The following is a 21,707-nucleotide window of genomic DNA, read 5'->3' as shown; positions in this document are numbered from 1 at the left end:
AGCTGTAGCCATGTGCACAGCTCTGCCTGTCTTTTTGCTGTCTACCAGAATAACACTTGTTCTAAGCCTATTCCACCACACTCTCAACCTCTCCCCCTCAGAAAAGTCTTACTTTGATACATGGCTGACGCTTGTGGTGATTCTGCTTCCTGGGTTCATGCAGAACTCTTCAGCTTCATTATGTTTGCTACCGACCTTCCCCCTTGCACTCACGCTCACCTAGACCTTCTCTGACATACCTTCCACAGCAACCTTCGCTACCCCCTCTCACCTTGCCTCCTGTAGGAGGCTATCTCTTTTCTTCAATTTCACTGTCTCTACCACACCTGTTCTCAAAATAGGGCCTTCTGCTCCAGCGTTTCTGAAATGTTGCTCTTCTAGAAACATGACTTTCCCTCTGTCATAGTTGATGGACCCTTCACAGGCCCTTCCTCCATGTTTTACACATCATATCTCATCTCCCTCCTCCCAGAGCAGTAATTGATCTCTTGGTTCTCACCCAACCAGCCTCCGCATTCAACATATCATCCTTCACCATTTTCATCAGGTTTAATGTAAACCCACCACTCATTACATCTTCCCTGTCTTAGAAATTCCCTAGTCAGCTCATCCCTTCTCACCCAGCCCTCCCCATCACCTGGTACTCATTTGTTTTCTTTATAATCCTTGCCCTTGTTTCAACAGCAACTTCTGATTACAGCTTGTGTTTACATGCACTTGAATAAGCAAAACCCTCCCAAGGTATTTCACTGCAGTCTTCACTGAGCCAAATTAAAGATGTTCGGGCAGGCAGGCAAAGGTGAACGTTTAATTTTAAAGTAGAGAGTTATGAGGAGGAAATTTCAGAACTTGGCAGCTGAAGGCACAGCCAATAATGGTGGAGTGATAAAATGATCTGAAGGCCAGGTACAAAGGAACACTGCATAGCTGAAAGAGATTATGTAATTAAGGAGGAGCAAGGCCCTGGGGCATTTGGATAAACAAGGATAAAAAACTTTAAATCAACCAAGAGTGAGCAGGAGATGAGTGGACAAGACAAGCAGCAGTTATCAGAGTTCTCAGTGACCTCAGGTTTATGAAGCATAGACTTAGACAGCCAAACAGTTGCGTGTTAGAATGCTATTCATATGCTAATAATCTTTCATGTCAAAGATTCCTGTAAATTCTGCCTAGTGGTGGTGCACACACATATTAGTGCAATTGCTAAAACTCAAGATACAGTTCCCCCACTTGAACAACAGATGGAGCATCAGTGTTTTTTTAAAATGTTAAATACAGTACATGACAATAATTTTCCAGGAAGTGCTCAGGGGCACAAATTCTCAGGGAATCCAGGATTTCCACACTGATAGTAAAGATAATGTTAGGATTTGCTGTTGTTAGAAGTAGATATGAATAATGCCAGCAAACCCAACATTTATTGCCCTGGAGACATTGTGAAGCCCTCTGAATCCTCTGAAATCCGTTATAAAGATTCCAGACCATTCTTCATAACACTAAATTGTTCTTAATAACCTTCCAACTACTTGGTGAGTCACAGTATTCATGGAAGAAAGTTAATGAAGAGAAAAGTTAACCTGCGGTTTTCTGAATTAGCATCAGCAAACAGTAAGGGTTAGAGATCAGTCCCTTTGCAAACTGTGTGATGTAGCAATGGCTGTAACATTGTGTACAGCTTCCAAGGTTTGCATCCACTGAAGTCATTCCTGCAATGATTCTTGTTAACTACCAGGCTTAACAAGGGAGGGTGTAAATTGAAAACCACAAATATGAACGCAAGTACTTTGCTTCAGTTTATCGAGCAGAGAGACATGGAAAAGTCCAGCACAAGATTAACCCATTGTCTACGCCAACCATGATGCCAGTTTAACTAATCCCATTTGCCTGCATATATCTGTGTTCTTCAATCCCCTGACTAGTCATGTACCTGTCTAAATAACTCATAAAATTTACTATTGTACCTGTTTCTATCATCTCCACCAGCTGCATGCTCCAAGCACGTGCCACTTTGTGTAAAAAAAAAACTAGCCTTGTAAACTTTCCAGCAAGTTACACACCAGCCTACCTTGGACAGCCACTGTCATTCATCTCTATTGATGTATCAAATTCCCAGAAATCCCAGCCTAATACCAGCCTGAAGATTCTATTGTAGAGTGTATACCGGCATAGAGAACTTCACTCACCACAACTCTGAACTGATTCCACAACCTACAGACTCATTTTCAAGAGCTCAACAACTCATGTCCTCAGTATTATTTTTTATATTTGCACAACTTGTCTTCTTTTGCACATTGGTCGTTTGTCAGTCATTGTTTATGTATTGCTTTCATAAATTCTGTTGTGTTTCTATATATTTCTGTAAGTGCCTGCAAGAAAATCAATCCTCAATGTAGTATACAGAGACATGATACAGTAATAAATTTTACTTTGACTTCAGCTTTCTAGATCCATACTGCCCTAGAATTAGCTCTACAGCCCACTATGCCTGTGTCAAACATGATGCTGAATTAAACTAATTCTTTTCCCTGCAAATTCATGTACTGTATCTGTCCAACAGCCTTGTAACACCTTTACTGTATCTACCACTCCCCCTAGCAGCCCAAACCAGACACCTACAACTCACTGTATTAAAAAAAACTTTAATTGTACACATTTCAATACAGAGGATTGCAAGAAGCTTCACAGGGTTGTAAACTCAGCCAGCTCCATCACAGGCACTAGCCTCCGCTCTATCGAGAATACAGAAACAGAGAAAACCTATAGTATAATAGAGGCCCTTCAGCCCACAATGCTGTGCCGAACATGTCCTTACCTTAGAAATTATCTAGGGCTACCCATAGCCCTCTATTTTTCTGAGCTCTATGGATTGCTCTATTTATTTATTCTAATTGTAATTTATAGCATTTTTATGTACTGCTACTGCAAAATGACAAATTTCACAACATACGTCAGTGATAATAAATTTGATTCTGATTCTGTCTGCTCTGTCAATGCTTCTGATAATGTTTTATCATTAAAGAGAAAATTCATTACTTTTCCAGGGCAGGTAGGATATGAAATTCCACTACATTTAGCATTGCCTATGCCAAAAGAACAACTTTTAAGTAGTGAATCACACTTCAGTACCAGCTTCAGAATTGATGGTACCTTATATTTATTTGGCAGCTTTAGATAAGAACAATGCTGTTTGGTCTGAGTTGGATCAGTCATTCATTTACACAGGAAGCTTGTGTTCAACTGTGTCATCTTTTGACTCACCTTATGATTTTCCTTTTGTGGCCAACACAGGCCTGGCATGTGTCAGCAAGTCCAGCTTTTAAAGGCACTGCAAATATGTCTGCTCTATAGGGTGCAGCAGTCTGTCATCTGCTTCAATTAATCCATTTGTCAAACATTACTCCCATAAGTTAACCTTACAGCAGCAACTGTGTTCCCTGAAAAACATGGGACATAATTTAACATATTACCCAGGCAGAATATTTCTGCTACAATTCCAGATGAGTAAGAGAGCCTTAGACATATGTTTCACTCCACATCTTGGAAAGCTGCCAACATGCTTTAGAATTATGTGTTCCAGCAAGTATGTGTGACTAATACAAAATGGCTCTCTTCTAGCTAATAGCAATTCAGCTCTCATTTTTAACTTACTGCGGCTGAAAGAAGACGACTGAGACTGGAGGCATCTGGGTTGTGTCTGGTACACCCATTTGTACCAGACCTGAGATAAGATATGCGACTGTTCACTTTCTTCTGTGGGATAACTCAAATGTTGTCAGGGTGTGTCCAAGGGCATGCACTCACTATTGCAATCATTTTGCTTTTTGTTTGATTTTGTCACGAGGGCAAGATCTGTTACTGTGCAGATGCCAGCTCCTGCCAAGGGCAGGCTGATAACGAAGTTAGAGCACAGTCATTCATGATGTCATTTCCACTTACAGGGAACAGATATATAAGACATAACGAAATACAGGAAACTCTTCAATAAAGTCATAATTATTGTCACTGTTCAAATCAGTTAAGTATGTTCACAACTGCTGCGGTCCAAATATGTGGTCCACTATTATGTTCACAAGGATGAGAATAAATACTGGCTATCGCAAATTAATGTAAAAAAACTAAAAACAATAGTGAAATGATGAGATTTGTACTCCTTTCCTTGATTATGTTTTTTTCCCCATTCATTAGAATCACTTTAATAAAAATCTTATTTTTAAACATAGAGAAAGAATCTAAAGGCACTTCACAGAGACAAAGGGAACAATGCATGTTACACCATTCCGGACATCGGAAGCTCGGAGAGGAGGGGACTTCAATCAGGTCCACCACCCAAGGATAAAGGGTAGGAGCGGTTCGCAGCAGCTTTGACCAGCGGCCAAACGGCATTTGGGATTAATTAATAAAACCAAATTAAAGGAAGGCAGGGCAAGTGCAGCGGCCATCGTCCGAGTGAACATAGTCAGAGTGGTGGTCTTGAGGCTTTAGCTCTTCAAGGCTTCAATGAAGAGAGGCTTAACTCAGAGAAAGCAAAGGAAAGAACAGCTCAATTTTTTTTCCTCTTTTTTGATATCTGTTCAGCTAGGTAGAGATGACAGGCAGGATGCTGCAGTGCTCCTCTTGTGGGATGTGGGAAGGCAGGGAGACCTCCAGTATCCCTGACCACTACAACTGTAAGAAGTGCATCCAGCTGCAGCTTCTAACAAACTGCATTAAGGAGTTGGGGCTGGAACTGGATGAATTCTGGATCATTTGGGAGGCTGAAGGGGTGATAGAAGGGTATTTTACACCCAAGATACAGGACATAGAAAACTGGGTGGCAGTCAGGATGGGGAAAGGGGTTAAGGAGCCAGTGCAGAGTACCTGTGAGACATCCCTCTCAACAACAGGTATCACTTTGGATACGGTCAGGGTACATGACCCAACAGAGGAAAATCACAGTGTTTGGGTCCCTGGCACTGAGTCCAGCTCCGTGACTGAGAAGGGAAGGGAGAAGAAGAGGCATGCTGTGGTGATAGGGGATTCATTATTTAGGAGAACAGACAGGAGGTTCTGTGGGCAAGAATGAGATATTCGGATGGTAAGTTGCCTCCTGGGTGCCAGGGTCTGGGATATCTTGGATCAAGTCCTCAGCATTCTTAAGTGGAAGGGTGAACAGCCAGAAGTCGTAGGATGAGTGACGAGGTTCCGCACAGAGAATTCAGGGAGTTAGGTGCTAGGTTAAAGGGCACGACCTCCAGGGTTGTGATCTCAGGATTGCTACTTGTGCCATGTGCAGCCAGTGAGGCTAGAACTAGGAAGATTATACAGTTTAATACGTGGCTAAGGAGTTGGTGTAGGAGGGAGGGCATAAGATTTTTGGATCATTGGTCTGTCTTCCAGGAAAGGTGGAACCTGTACAGAAGGGACGGTTTGCACCTGAACTGGAGAGGGTCTAATATCCCAGTGGGAGGGTTTATTAATTATGCAGAGTGGGGTTTAAACTAGAGTTGCAAGGGGATAGGAACCAGAGTGCCAGAGTAGTTAGTGGAGAGTTTATGGAGGCAGATGTTGGTAAGACCTCAGACAAAGTTAAGAATCGAAAGGTTGAGTGGGGTGCGACAAAATCGAAAAGGGCGAATACAGGACTGCAGGTGCTGTATCTGAACACACGCAGTATAAGGAATAGGTAGATGAACTTACACGAAGTATAAGGAATAGGTAGATGAACTTGCAGCACAGTTGAAGATGGGCAGGTATGGTGCTGTAGGCATCACGGAAACATGGGTGAAAGATTGGGAGCTTAATGTCCAATGAATCGAAAGAAGGGGCAGGAAGGCAGAGAGGCAGCTTTTCTCTGTTGGTAAGAAATGAAATCAAATCAGCAGAAAGAGATAACATAGGGTTGGAAGTCGTTCAGTCATTGTGGATAGAGCTAAGGAACTGCAAGTATAAAAAGACCCTGATAGTATTTGTATACAGACTCCCAAACAATAGTAAGGTTGTGGCCTACAAACTACAATGGGAGATAGAAAATGCATGCCAAAAGGACAATGTTACAATGGTCATGTTACAACAGACATTACTTCCAACAAAGCAAAACCCAATAGCATGAATGGTTCCGAGGCCAATGTTAGGCTGTCCTAATGGATTACCTGGTAAGGCTCTGAAAAACTGTGCCAACCAACTAGTGGGAGTATTCAAGGGCATTTTCAACCTCTCACTGCTTCAAAAAAGCAACAATTATACCAGTGCCTAAGAAGAATGATGTGGGCTGTCTTAATGACTATCACCCGGTAACACTCACACCGACAGTGATGAAATGCTTTGAGAGGTTGGTCAAGACTAGACTGAACTCCTGCCTCAGCAAGGACCTGGACCCATTGCAATTTGCCTATCGCCACAATAGGTCAACGACAGACACAATCTCAACGGCTCTCCACATGGCTTTAGACCACCTGGACAACACAAACACCTATGTCAGGATGCTGTCCATCGGCTATTTAATACCATCATTTAATACCATCGTTCCCACAATCCTGATTGAGAAGTTGTAGAACCTGGGCCTCTGTACTTCCCTCAGCAATTGGGCCTCTGTACCTCCCTCAGCAATTGGATCCTCAACTTCCTCACCGGAAGACCACAATCTGTGCGGATTGGTGATAACATATCCTCCTCACTGACTATCAACACTGGTGCACCTCAGGGGTGTGTGCTTAGCCCACTGCTCTACTCTTTATGACTGTGTGGCTAGGCATAGTTCAACTACCATCTATAAATTTGCTGACAATACAACCATTCTTGGTAGAATCTCAGGTGGTGATGAGAGGGTGTACAGGAGTGAGATATGCCAACTAGTGGAGTGGTGCCGCAGCAACAAGCTGGCACTCAACGTCAGTAAGACGAAAGAGCTGATTGTGGACTTCAGGAAGGGTAAGACAAAGGAACACATACCAATCCTCATAGAGGGATCAGAAGTGGAGAGAGTGAACAGTTTCAAGTTCCTGGGTGTCAAGATCTCTGAAGATCTAACCTGGTCCCAACATATTGATGTAGTTATAAAGAAGGCAAGACAGCAGCTATACTTTATTAGGAGTTTGAAGAGATATGGCATGTAAACAAATACATTCAAAAATTTCTATAGTTGTACTGTGGAGAGCATTCTGACAAACTGCATCACTGTCTGATATGGAGGAGCTACTGCACAGGACGGAAAGAAGTTGCAGAAAGTTGTAAATCTTGTCAGCTCCACCTTGGGTACTAGCCTACAAAGTACCCAGGACAGCTTCTGGGAGCGGTGTCTCAGAAAGGTAGCATCCATTATTAAGGACCTCCGGTACCCAGGGCATGCCCTTTTCTCACTGTTACCATCAGGTAGGAGGTACAAAAGCCTGAAGGCACACACTCAGCCATTCAGGAACAGCTTCTTCCCCTCTGCCATCCAATTCCTAAATGGACACTGAATCTTTGGACACTACCTCACTTGTTTAAAATATACAGTATTTCTGCTTTTGCACGTTTTTAGATCTATTCGATTATATGTAATTGATTTACTTGTTTATTTATTATTTTTTTTCTCTCTGCTAGGTTATGTATTGCATTGAACTGTTGCTGCTAAGTTAACAAATTTCACGTCACATGCCGAAGATAACAAACCTGATTCTGATTCAGATTCATGGGGGATTTCAATATGCAGTTAGACTGGGAAAATCAGGTTGATACTGGATTACAGGAAGGGAATTTCTAGATTGCCTCAGAGATGGCTTTTTAGAGCAGCAGGTTGAGCCCACTAGAGGATCAGCTATTCTGGATTGGGTGTTGTGTAATGAACCAGAATGGATCAGAGAGTTTAAGGTTAAAGAACCCTTAGGGGAAGTGATCATAATATGATCAAATTCACCCTGAAATTTGAGAAGGAGAAGCCAAGATCAGATATAATAGTGGTACAGTAGAGTAAAGAGAATTATAGAGGCATGAGAGGAGTTGGTTAGAATTGATTGGAAAAAAAACACTGGCAGGGATGACGGCACAGCCGCAATGGGTAGAATTTCTGGAAGCAATTCAGAAGGCACAGGATATATAAATCCCCGTCTATCTGGAATTGGAATTGCCATTAGTTTATTGTTGCCACATGTACCAAGATACAGTGAAAAGTCTGTCTTACCTACTGTTCATACAGATCAATTCATTAGATACCTGCAGAGACAAGGTAAAACAAAATCAGAATCACAATAAAATGTAACAGCTATAGAGAAAGTGCAGTTCACAAAATACAATAAAGTATAAGATCACAACATGGTAGACTGTGAGATCAAGTGTCCATCTTCGTGGATTAGGGGTATACCAAAGGACAAATTTACTAACTTAGTGTTATAAACTATTATTAATAATTTGCTTGATGTTGCATCACGGGCATTAAAATTCAAACAAGTTTGAATTGTTTTGTTATAATTCATTGCACTCGGTATTTTGTAGTTACATTAGTTCTGTGATAAGTATGTAAAGTACATAAAGGACATATTCAGCAATAAGGAATTCTAAGTAATGTAAGCAATAAACATTTGGGTGTGTCGAGGAACAGCCTTCATAATTCACTGTGATATTACAAGTAGCTTGACTAAAAGCAGCTATGGCAGTTCACTACAATCAGTCAGAAAAATCAAAGCAGTGTTTAAATAAAAATTCTTAAAAACTGCAGGTTCTGAAAATCTTAAATATTAACAGAAAATGCTGGAAAGCAGTTTCAAAACCAGTTACTTCTCTTCAACCATATGGTTCTTGAGCCAACCATAACCACTGCACTATGACTATTTTGATCACTTCACACTTTAATGGTCTTCTTTAATGGCATTCTTTCTAATGGTATAACTTATGCTTTTCTTGTCAATACTACATATCTGCCTTTGATGCTGCTGCAAGTAAGTTTTTCACTGCATCTGAGCTTACATCTACTTGTGCATATGACAATAAAATTGACTTTGAAAAACTCAGCAGGTTAGGCAGCATCTGCAGGAAGGAAAACAAAATTAACATTTCAGATGCTGGATCTGAGGCCCTTCATCAGAACTTGGGGGAAAAAAATTAGGACTGGCAAAAAAAGAGGAGAAAATGGTCTTCACCTTCCTAATGACTGCTTCTTTCCAACAGAGGCACGTGAAGTTAATATTTGTCTTCAATGTAAGGATAATCAGGTAAAATAGAAATCAATAAACCTCAGAGGTATACTGTATCTGAATTTAATTTATTACTGATTTGTGGATTTCCCCAGCATGGACGACTTTCATTTTAACCCCTAACTATCCCTGAGATGATGGAGATCTACTTGAAACACTACACTGCATAAAGTGACTTTTAAAGCACTGATAATCAATTTGAGTGAGTCACTGGGCACTTAAATGCCAGTAAATTAGAACACAAAATATATCTCATCTATTTAAAAAAGATGACAAAACACTGATGTGCAACAATAGAATCACAGCAACTATAGACTCATCAGTATCCATTCCAAGTTTTACAGAAAAGTTGATGGTGCAAAGGTACTTCAGAAGGCAGTTTGAGGACTAGGGTTCCATTAGGTCTAATGCATGGACTTGAGGATTTTCATTGCCTTCTCTAAAGGACAAACAAGTGTTTTCAATAATCTGGCAGCTTCATATTCACTTGCACTGAACCTTCACATACACCTAAATGCAGCTAACTCCATTCACCCTCACCTTCCCCCAGCCCCCACTTAAATTCATCTACACCATTCACTTCAACCACTCCCTGCAGTGGAGAGCTTCACATTCATACTGCTCAGAAGTTTCTTCTGAATCCCATGTTGGATTCTTGATGACTACCTTTATAATGTTGGGCTCTAGATAAATTTTTAAACACATTCTCTGTACATCCCCTCAATCAAAATTCTTCAGATTTATGATGATCCTTTTATAAATTACCCTACAGATTTTTCCCTTAACGTCTCTGCAAACAAGGGGATTAAATTCCTATTTCAAAAACACTGAGTGTATGTTGTTAATTTTATTTTAAAATAAAACAAAATTATATGTACATATGTTCTTAAACTATATGTATATATAGTTTTGAATCATTTATAGCAGTCCAAAACACAGGGCATGGATTGCCATTGCGACTGATAGGCGCATTCAGCTTTCATGCAAGTTAAAATTCAATTTAAATATCTTGTCAATGGCTGCATTCAATAAAAAGCTCTTTCTTCAAGGATTGGAATCTGCTGATATGTCAGAATGTTTCTTTTATTTTTGGTCTGTGGGACAATATAAAACTACAGTGTAATTGAGGGGATGAGGGCCAACTTTAAACGACAGTTTCAACCAACTGATCGTATCCGGTTAACTAGAGAGTATTCCATTACCATGGTAATCATTCTTAGTTTTGTTCCAAAGTTTAAAAAAAACAAGTTCACCATTTCTGTCCTAAACTCTTGGCTTCCCTTAGTAATATATTTGCATACCTAATTGTGTTTGTACGGTGAATTAAGTAGAGACTATTTTGAATTTCACTTTATGATCAATCTCCTGAGTAATTAAAGTCTCATGTTTAAAAGGTATACATATAAAAATCCTACAGAAATCCTTGAAAGTTATTAGTCAAAAATGGAGAATGTCTTTGTTTGACAACCTTTCATGCTCTGAGTTTGTTCTTAAGTAATCATCTCCAATTGCTGTTGTGACATTAAAGGAAATTCTTTTATCTTTTTTTTTCCCCAAAAGAATTTCTTCCCCAAATTGACTGTTCTGAATTGCAGCATTCCTCAGCCTCTGTTCAAATGATACAGCTCTCTGACTCCATTCAAATAGTTGGCGCAGAATTTATTCCTGTAATGCAGTGACCTTGAAACCTTTTTAAATATTATAGAGACAGTGTTTTTTGAATCTCAGTATCTTTACATAAATTCAATCACTACCATTAAAATAAATCACTCATATTTGAAATGGTTTAACACCCGGCAGCCAAAAGAAAGACAGACTTGAATTATAGCAAAAGAAAAGGCGGCAAGGTATCGTAGTGATTAGTGTTACGCTTTACAGCACCGGGTTCAACTCCCACGACTGTTTGTAAGGAATTTGTAAGTTCTTCCTGTGACCACCTGGGTTTCCTCTGGGTGCTCCGGTTTCTTACCACACTCCAAAGTCATAGGAGTAAGTTGAGCCCGTGCTATGTTGGTGCCTGGAGCATGGCGACATTTCAATGGAGCCTCCAGCACATCCTCACATTTCACTGTATGTTTTGATATACATGTGACAAATAAAGCTAATCTTTATCTCTTTACGAGTATTTTACTGCTACTCAATTACTTCTTTAGGAAGGATAGATGCAAGGGGCTGGAACTTGAAGCTCCATTCTGTCCTCTCCATCTTTTTATACCAGCTATCTGCCCTCTACCTTTCAGTGTAGATGAAGGGATTTACCTTTAAACATTGACTGCCTATTTCCTTCCACAGGTACCTCCTGACCAACTGAGTCCTTCCAGAGTTTTGTGAGAAAATGTGGTAACTAATTTTCCTTCACACGCTTCCACAAATAACAAAGACAATAATTTCTTGATAACTGTTTCAAGTGAATCTGGTTGAAGGTTTAATTTTGGATAGGTGAGAATTTCCAGAAGTACCATGAGATATCTTGCATCAGAGAGAACAGAGAGGATCTATGTTTTTAGAGGGAAAGCATTCTGACCGGTTGAATTACGGACTGGTATGGAGTTCTCCAATGCACAGGATTGTGAGAGACTGCAGGGGATTCTAGACTCAACAAGTTCCATCACGGGCACAATCATCCCCACCATCAAGAACATCTTCAAGAGGTGGTGCCTCAAAAATGTGGCCTCCATCATTGAGGACCCTCACCATCTGGCCCATGCCTTTTTCTTGTTACTACCCATGGGGAGGAGGTACAGGGGCCTGAGGACCCACACTCAACAATTCAGAAACAGCTTCTTCCACTCTGCTATGAGATTCAGAACAGTCCACAAACCCATGAACACTACCTCATTATTCCTTTTTTTTTTGCACTATTTATTTAAGCAATTTATAGTAATTTTATTTCTTTACACTTTGCTGCTGCCGCAAAACAACATATTTCACGTCATAAGTCACTCATAATAAATCTGAATTCTTTTTTTTGTAATTTTTTTTTATTGAAGTTCATCATCAAACATTTCCATAAGATGTATTTCAGTTATTGAACATATATATCATATAGTCATATATGCCACAAATCACCACATAATATTCATCTGAGGTATACACTTATAGAAAAGAGAGGAAAGAAAGAACAAGCAAAAGGAGAAAACTATGTATAAGTAGGGAGTGATCTTTTTTTTTAAACAACATATTCATTGATCTATGAGAATAAAATCAGGCCTATGAGGTGTTATGTAGCCAAACCATTCCACCCAGTATGAATCAAATTGTTCCAACCCATGACTAACAGATGCTGTTATTTTCTCCATCCTGCAAATGTCCATTGTAATTTCCATCCATGCATCCAAAGTTGGGCTCTCCTGTGACAACCATTTCCTGGCAAGAGTCCCCCTACCAGCCACCAGTAGCATATTCACTAAATATCCATCTCTTTTCAACCATTCTTGAGAATAAATCTGAATTCTAATTCTGATTCATGCAACGAGAAGATAACCCAGAAATTTATTCTCAAATCAATGAACAACTAAGCATGTAGTTGAAGATAAATTAATCCAGAGTGGCGCAGAATTGCACACATTTCCAGGCCTCCTGGCACTCAAAGGGAAATTTGACCTTTGACTTTCCATTTTCTGTTGTTAGGGCTAGAAACACAATTCCAGTTTCAAGTTCTCCCTGATGATGTCAGTAATAGAACAATCTTTTCCTTTTGCCTTCCTAGTGACTTTCATCCTCATTGATGTCAAGAATTGCCTTCCTCATTTACTCACAGAACAAGCTTTTAATAGTGCGAATTCCCCTGAAACCAGGACTTATCATATTCAAACTACATTCATAGCCAATACACTCCCTGCATTCTGCAATCTCATTGCTTATCCTGTAAACGATACACACTGAATACTGATCCTTCCTTGCACCATCAAATGCATTTCTATATTAAACCCTAGCATCTAATGGGTTAACAATCCCTTTACTAGATAGCGTAGATATGGAATGCTGATGTCTGAAGCATCACAGTCAGCTGTGGGGACATTTGTGGAAGAAGACCTTGAATGGAAAATCCTACAAAAAGTAGTGGATACAGCCCAGCCCATCACAGGTAAAGCCCTCCCCACCATTAAGCACATCTACATGAGAGTGCTGTTGCATCCATCATCAGGGACCCCGCCACCGAGGTCATGCTTCGCTGCTGCCATCAGAAAGGAGGTACAGGAGCCTCAGGACCTACTCCACCAGGTTCAGGAACTGTTACTACCCCTCAACCATCAGACTCTTGAACCAATGCGGATAACTTCACTCGCCCCATCACTGAACTGTTCCCACAACCAATGGACTCACTTTTAATGACTCTTCTCAATATTTATTGCTTATTTTTTTCTTTCGTATTTGCACAGTTTGTTGTCTTTTGCACACTGGTTGTTTGTCCATCCTGTTGGGTGTGGTTTTTGATTGATTCCATTATGGTTCTTGGATTTACTGAGTATGCCCGCAAGAAAACAAATCTCAGGATTCTATATGGTGACATATATGTACTTCGATAATAAACTTACTTTGTAGTTTGTACTTTATAGAAGGACTCAACACTGAAGATCTTAATACCCCAGGGCTTACAGGGACATGATCTCATACCCGTGAATAAGAACCAGGTTTATTATCACTGACGTATGTCATGAAATTCGTTGACTGTCATGGTAGTACTGAACAATGAAAGATATTAAAAAGTTTACGACACTTTACAAAACAAAAAGAATAGTAAGAGACAGTCTCCACTGAGACCTGATGCTTATTTCAGCCTCTCATAAGAACTACACATGTGCCTAAACTGCTCTCATAATCAAAACCACTCCCAACATCCTAGCCTCAAGATCACTCCAAGCTGCTGCCACTGATCTATGATACTCTTCAGACTGCTTTTCACTGCTGCATTGCAAAAGTCATACAAACCAAAGGAAGGATGACTTCATACACACTTCTTCATCCAGGAGAATGAGACATAAGGATTTGCCAACATTTTCAAGTATTTGCTAACATATTGTTAGAGGAGACCTCCGAATAGCCTCCACCTGCGAGCACGTGTCTACAACAATAGCAAGTCTCTCACTCCCTTTCAATGGCTCCATTTAATATCAGAGAATGTATACAATATACAACCTGAAATTCTTATTCTCCACGGACATCCTCAAAAAATGCCAAAGAATGAACAGAAAAAAATGTAAGAACCCCAAAGCCCCTGTTCCCCTTCCCACACACAAGCAACAGCAAACACCATAAAACCTCCCCCCAAATTATTCTAGCGTAAAGCATCACCATTCCCACTACCCACTGTGCACACAACAACAAAGCCCCCAAAGAGAGACCATAGTCTAAGTACATCAAAAACTAACTCAAACAAGAGAAAATCTGCAGATGCTGGAAATCCAAGCAACACACACAAAATGCTGGAGGAACTCAGCAGGCCAGGCAGCATCTTTTCCATAGATGCTGCCTGGCCTGCTGAGTTCCTCCAGTATTTTGTGTATGTTGATCATAAAGTAACTGACTATTCCAACAATTCAACATCCCTCTCTCTCTCACTCACTAACAAGGGAGAGACAGATATCACTTCTTCCACAGTGAGAGGGGAGACAAACAGCCACTGACAGTCGCTGTTTCAATGTTATAGTCACAATCTGTCACTTTTTATTTCGAGTTTGACGACTCGAGAATCAGCAGCAAACTCTCACTCGCCATTTCAGTTTGTTTTCCTATCCTCCCGGAAGTTTCTCACTTCCTTGCAGTTTGTATACCTATCCAGCCTCTCTAATTTCCTCTTCCTAGGCTGTCTATAGAATTTCTTCACCTGACAACACTCAGTACAGTTTGCACCAGTATTAGTTATCTGCTGCCTTTTTCCCTTCAATCGGTTGATCCTAAGGTTGCCACTGTTCAGGTCAGTATTGGGAGCTGCCTATCATTGCTTAGGAAAGACTATTGATGCACTTCATCAAGTCAAGTCCACTCTCATGTATACAAGTACACAAGCTACTGTACAATAGAAAACTTGCTGCACATCACTAACAACACAGAGAATATAAATCATACATAAAATTATACAGTGAAAAAGATTATGCCAAAGCAAGCCATTAGTCCAAAAAAAAATCAGAAGACTCATTATCCATTCGTAATCCAGCACTGCTGGTTAGTAACAGTTGCATTAAAGGATCAAAACCATACTAGCATTTGGAAGTCAGAATTTGCTTACCACGCAATATTGTCTGAAAGCCCCTAAATCAAGGCTGGCATCTCTGACAATACAACACTTCCTCAGCAGTACGCTAGAGCCAATGACCTAGATTATGTGTTCAAGTCTCTGCAGTGAGGCATAAAATTTAAATGTCCCTATTCAGGAAAGAATGGTTCACTCAACACTGGCTAATCACAAGAAAAGGCTGCAAAGCACCAGTGGTGCAGGAATTGACTCAATAAATTTAGTACATGCAACCCAATGAGTAGAGTCACTGGCATAGACCAAGTTTTTCTCCATACAGTAATAATGATTTTTTGTGGTTCGGTTACATTTAAAAGTTGTGCTTTAAAACAGTAATAATGATTTTTTTGTGGTTCGGTTACATTTAAAAGTTGTGCTTTAAAATACAATCAAGTCCACAAGCTACAAGATACAATAGGTTGCAGGAATCTGTGCATTGAAGCCAGATAGGCCAATTTGTGGTATGCCACAAGTCACAATTTACTCCAAAGTGATTTAATGAAGATCACTTCTTTTCCCCGGGATCTTTGACTAGGATGACAGCCATTCATGTTCAGGTTGACAAGGCATATATTCCCTTTAAACTTGCATTCCAAGGAGAAGACATAGCAGCCAATTTTACTAAAAGGTGATGAGCAAATCACTGACCAGGGAAGAATTCAGTACCACAGCCTTCTCCACAGTTTGGAACACAGACTACACATGGATAACTTGTTCAACTATTTCAACAAAATCATGCTGATCTCTACCTCAACCACCACTTCCTTGCCTCCTCTCCACATTGCTATAATTCTTTTAGTATCTAGAGATTTATCACTCTCTTTATTGACCACCATCAATCCATAAAATTTCTAAGATCCACCACTCTCAACATTACACAACTTTTTCTCATTTTTGTTTAAGTTGACTGCCCCAAATTTAAGAGCCTGAGCTCTCGTCCCAGACTTCTTAGCCAGGGAAACCATAAATCCCTCAATTACCCTGTTAATCCCTGTAAGAATGCTGTAGTTTTCAGCGAGGTCCCTTCCCATTCTTTAAATTCTAGAGAATGGGAGACTAGCCAACATGGTCTCTCTGCATACAATAGACTTACCATTGGTCTGAAGAATCTTTATTGCACGCCCTCTAAATAAGTGTATCCTCTTTTTTAGGTAAGAGACCAAACTTGTGTGCAATAGTCCAAATAAATGATTATTATGATCTAACAGAATGATTATTGTAAAAGATTTTTTACCTTTGTACTGCATTACCTTCTGTACCTCCACGTTTGCTTTTAGTGATTAATACACAGGAACAGTCAGATCCCTTTGATCTGGCTATCAGTAATCAACCATTGATTGTGTTCTATAAAGTGATCAATAGATTTCTAAGGCTTATATCAAATGTTGATTTTGGAGTATCAGCATTTTCCAATGTTGCCCCATTTATAATAGCATTTCTGATTTTGTACCAAAGATAAACAACTTCACAACTTCCCACAATGCACTCCACCTGCAATGTTGCCCATTCACTTACCTTATCTATATCCCACTGACGATTCTTTATATAATCACTCTTCACAATCCCACTTAGGTTTTTATTATTATTAGAAAAGCTGGAAATATTATACCGACAATATGCTGGAGGAATTCAGCAGGTCTCGAGGGCCACTCCAACCTCACCTCTTCTGAGCATGCAGCCCTAAGAAGTCTTGTGTCTTCCCATTGGAAATATATTACTTGGTCCCCTCAGAAAAAATTGTGCATCTTTAGGACAAAAGCACTGATCCTTCTGGTACCCCACTAATCATAACTTGCCAATCTGAGAAATTGTTTATTCCTGCCTCAGTTAATTGACTCTCAGTCCACACTAGTATATTAACTCCAATTATATGTACTCTAACCATATCCATCAAACTCCTGTATGGGAACTTACCAAAGCTCTTCATAAATCCACATCTACTCAGTCATATCTCATATTATTCATTATTATAAGTCATTTATTATAGATTCAAACATGTTTTCTACTACCAATATCAGTGTAGCAGGTTCCTAGTTCACCTTTTCTCTCTCATTTCATTATATATTGGGGGTCACATTTGCTTCTCTCTGATTTGAAGGAACCACTCTCGACTCTGTAGAATTATAGTTGATAATTAGAGTATCCATCATTTCTATGGCCACCTTTTTCATAATGTACTGATGAAGGATCTTGGCCCAGAACATCAACTGTCCATTCATCTCCATAGATGCTGCCTGGCCGGCTGAGTTTCTCCAGCATTTTGTGTGCTTTGCCTTGAATTTCCAGCATCTGCAGATTTTCTCGTGTTTGTTTTTCATAATGTTACCTATGTGAATTTAGTATTTTATCTTGCTTGTAATTTGCAGGTAATTAGATTAAAATTAAAATAAAGACATCTCAGATGGAAATAAGGCTTGTACAGTATTTATACGGAGGTTTGCATGCCCTCATGTTATCCCAGAGCAGTTTACAGCAAAAAATCTTCAGAAGTATAATCACCAATGTAATGAAAGAGACACAGCAGCTGATTTGTACAAGCCATTAAAAAGAAATATGATAATGATCAGATAATCAGTTTTTGTGTTGTCGATTGAAAGATAACCATTGGCCTGGACTACAAAGATAACTTTCTGTTTTTTTTTCCTTTGAAGTTGTGTCACAGAATCTTTCACATCCATGTCAGAATGCATGGTGCCTTATTTTCAACAAAAGGAATAGTAGGCCATAATGCCGCCTAAACCTACTCCTCTCCTAATAAAAACCGACTCATAATCCCACTTGATTTCTTTAGTATTCAAGTCTATCAATTACAACTTTGAGCATGCTCAACAGCTCAACATCAATAGCCCTCTGGGATGAGTCTTCTAATGATTCACTGCTTTTCAAACAAAGACATTTTTCTTCGTTGTAACTATAAATAGCTGATAGAGACTCCACCCTCATGTCCTAAACACTCTGTCAATCAAGAAGATCACCACTCATTCTTCTGAACTTTTAATAAATATAAATTCATCCTCTTCTCTTAGGACACTATCCTCTCCCAGAGATCAGTCTAGTCAATCCACAGTTACCGTGAACTCACCAAAGCCACGAAGAGTTGCAGTAAGATTTCCTTACTCTTGTACGCCAAAATCATGGAATCATAAAAACCACTGATGTAAATCTGAAATAAAAACAAATATTGCTGGAAAATCTCACTAGGTCAGGCGGTTTCTGCAGAATAGGAAGCATTTAATGTGTAGCACTGGGACACTTCTTCAGAATATTAACCACTTCTCATTCCACATATGCTGCCTGACATGTTGAGTGCTTTGCATATAATATTATGTGGCCAGTCACAGTCTGTTAGCCAGAGACTAGCCAGTTCATTGCCACTCTTTGTATTCTATCAATTAACTAACCCTTAATACATGATAGTAGATTATCCTTATCTCCATATGCTCTAACCTTATTCACAGTTTACAAAGTAGGAACTACATAATCTCAAATAACCTTCACAAAATGAGTTTTCATTGCAGTGAATTGAATTGAATTGACTTTATTTCTTACATCCTTCACATACATGAGCAGTAAAAATCTTTGCGTTATGTCTCCACCTAAATGTGCAATGTGCAATTTACAATAAATAGTATGTACAACATGACAGTCAATATAGCATAGAAATACAATTGTATCAGCGTGAATGAATCAGTCTGATGACCTGGTGGAAGAAACTGTCCTGGAGCCTGTAGGTCCTGGCTTTTATGCTATGGTACCATTTCCCGGATGGTGGCAGCTAGAACAGTTTGTGTTTGGGGGGACTCAGGTCCCCAATGATCCTTCGGGCCCTTTTTATGCACCTGTCTCTGTAAGTATCCTGAATAGTGGGAAGTTCACATCTACAGATGTGCTAGGCTGTCCGCACCACTCTCTGTATGGAATACTGTATAAGTATTAAATTCATCACATTACTCACATTATTGATAATAAGGAACCTAAGTTCAAACGCACATAAAAAAAACAAGAATCTTGATTAAGGCATACAAAACCCTAATATTAGCCTCTACTTCCACGCTGATGGGTAAATAAGGTTAAATGTCTCTCTGCACACATTCTGTCTAACCTGCTGAGTACTTCCAGCATTTTCTGTTTTATTTACTTGAAGGTATTGCATTATCTTAAGGATCTGAGTGCGGTTGCGTGAGACACCCTCAACCCTGCCTGAGTCACCTGTCTGATGTTGAAAGACTCAAAACACCCGATGAACCCCGGTTACATCGCTGATGATGTGTCTCAGCGCAGTACAGCATTCAAAAGATAATCCAAATCCCACAAGTGTGGATTCAATCAGAGCTCTGACTTCAGAAATAACCAATCAAGGACACAGGACTAATAAAATAATCTGTGGTATTTTTCATTCACATTCTCCTTTCTGGATCTGAAGTGTGGCTGGGAATATTTTTATTGGTACCTTGTTTTTTCACATGATCCTGGTGATGTCCAAAAGTTGAAGCAATGGTACAATACTGTTGCTTTTCTGTACATATAGCTCTACATTTGACTATATTTTGAATACGGAGAGGCAACATACCCAGGCTGCTGTGTGGTTATTTGATTCCAAAAGTAGGAAAAAGCCTGATCTCTGGGGTTCTTTTAATAACTCTGCCTGGTCTGTCATTTAGAATATAAATAGTAGGACTCTTGGCAGCGTGGAGGATCTGAGGGATCTTGGGATTCGTGTCAATAGGACACTCAAAGTTGCTGCGTAGGTTGACAGTGTTGTTAAAAAGGCATATGGTGTGTTGGCATTCATCAACCGTGGGATTGAGTTCAAGAGCCGTGAGGTAATGTTACAGCTATATAAGACCTTGGTCAGACCCCACTTGGAGTACTATGTTCATTTCTGCTACCTTACTACAGGAAGGATGTGGATACTATAGAGAGCGTGCAGAGGAGATTTACAAGGGTGTTGCCTGGATTGAAGGGCATACCTTATGAGAAGAGGTTGAGTATACTTGGCCTTTTCTCCTTGGAGCGATGGAGGATGAGAGGTGACCTGATAGAGGTGTATAAGATGATGAGGAGCATTGATCATGTGGATAGCCAGAGGCCTTTTCCCGGGGCTAAAATGGCTAACATGAAGGGGCATAGTTTTAGGTGCTTGGAAATAGATACCGAGAGGATGTCAGGGGTAAGTTTTTCACACAGAGAGTGGTAGGTGCGCGGAATGTACTACCAGCGGCAGTGGTGGAAGCGGATACAATAGGGTCTTTTAAGAACCTCTTAGATAGGTACATGGAGCTTAGAAAAATAGAGGGCTATGCACGAGGGAAATTCTAGGTAGTCTCTAGTGTAGGTTACATTCATAACCTCAACGCAGGTAGCCACCTTGCTCTCATACCTGTGGCTTTACTCGCCCAACATGGCCTTCTTCATGGCCACTTCACTCGCATACCAGCTTGTAAGTGAAGAACCTCTTGTTTAGCCAAATGATCGATGTCAAGTACCATTTCTCTTAGTCAACAGGGTTTGTGTAATTCTATCACTTCAAAGCACTTATTGAACCCATGTTCTTCTCTGTCTAGCACAAGGACCCCAGATACAAGGGAACTCCAACACTTTTGAATTCTGATCCAAATCACACACTATTCTGATCCGAGTCCAAATTCTGGAGTTCCCTCTGTAATAGTGTTATAGTGTGAATGTTGCCTGCCGCTTTTACCAAACCGTAATTCTCCAAGAACACTCAAAAGTCCAAAGCAAATTTATTATCAAAGTATGCACATGTCACCATATACTGTCCCAAGACTCATTTTCCTGCAATCATTCACAGTAGAACGAAGAAATCAATGAAAAACTACATATGTCTGACAAACAACCAACGTACAAAAGAAGACATATTGTTTCAAATACAAAAATAATAATAAATAAGTAAATAATACTGAGAACATGAGTTGTAGAGTCCTTGAAAGTGAATCTGTAGGTTGTAGAATCAGTTCAACGTTGAGATGAGTGCAGTTATCCACGCGAGTTCAGGAGCCTACTGCTTGAAGGGTACTATCTGTTCCTGAACCTGTTAGTGTGGGACCCAAGGATTCTGTATCTCCTTCCCAATGGCAGCAGCAAGAGGAGAGTACTGCCTGGGTGCTGGGGGGGGGGCGGTCGTTGATGACGGTCCTTGTTTTCTCATGGCGGTGCTCCTTGTAAGTGTTCTTAATGGTGGGGAGGGTTTTTCCTGTGATGGACAAGGCAGCATCCACTACATATTTATAGGCTTTTCCATTCTTGGGCATTGGTGTTTGCACATCAGTCATGATGTGCAATACTATATTTTAAAGGCAGCCGGG

General features: G+C 40.0%; 1 protein-coding gene across 1 annotated transcript in view; it reads right to left on the bottom strand.

The window, feature by feature from the left end:
• The window catches only part of LOC134344477 (integrin beta-1-like), a 100,275-nt gene extending 96,479 nt beyond the window's left edge, over positions 1–3,796 (bottom strand). Inside the window, exons 1-2 of the mRNA XM_063044355.1 lie at positions 3,649–3,796; positions 3,259–3,434 (exon numbers count right to left, since the gene is read on the bottom strand). Coding sequence (XP_062900425.1) covers positions 3,259–3,297 — 39 coding nt within the window. The 5' untranslated portion in view covers positions 3,298–3,434; positions 3,649–3,796. The remainder of the gene's footprint in view (positions 1–3,258; positions 3,435–3,648) is intronic.
• Positions 3,797–21,707: the final 17,911 nt, after the last annotated feature.

The sequence above is a fragment of the Mobula hypostoma genome, chromosome 3, assembly GCF_963921235.1.
Source record: "Mobula hypostoma chromosome 3, sMobHyp1.1, whole genome shotgun sequence".
In the NCBI taxonomy this organism is placed as follows: domain Eukaryota; kingdom Metazoa; phylum Chordata; class Chondrichthyes; order Myliobatiformes; family Myliobatidae; genus Mobula; species Mobula hypostoma.
Note: the sequence above shows the minus strand (reverse complement) of the source record. Positions and strands in the feature narration are given on the sequence as shown.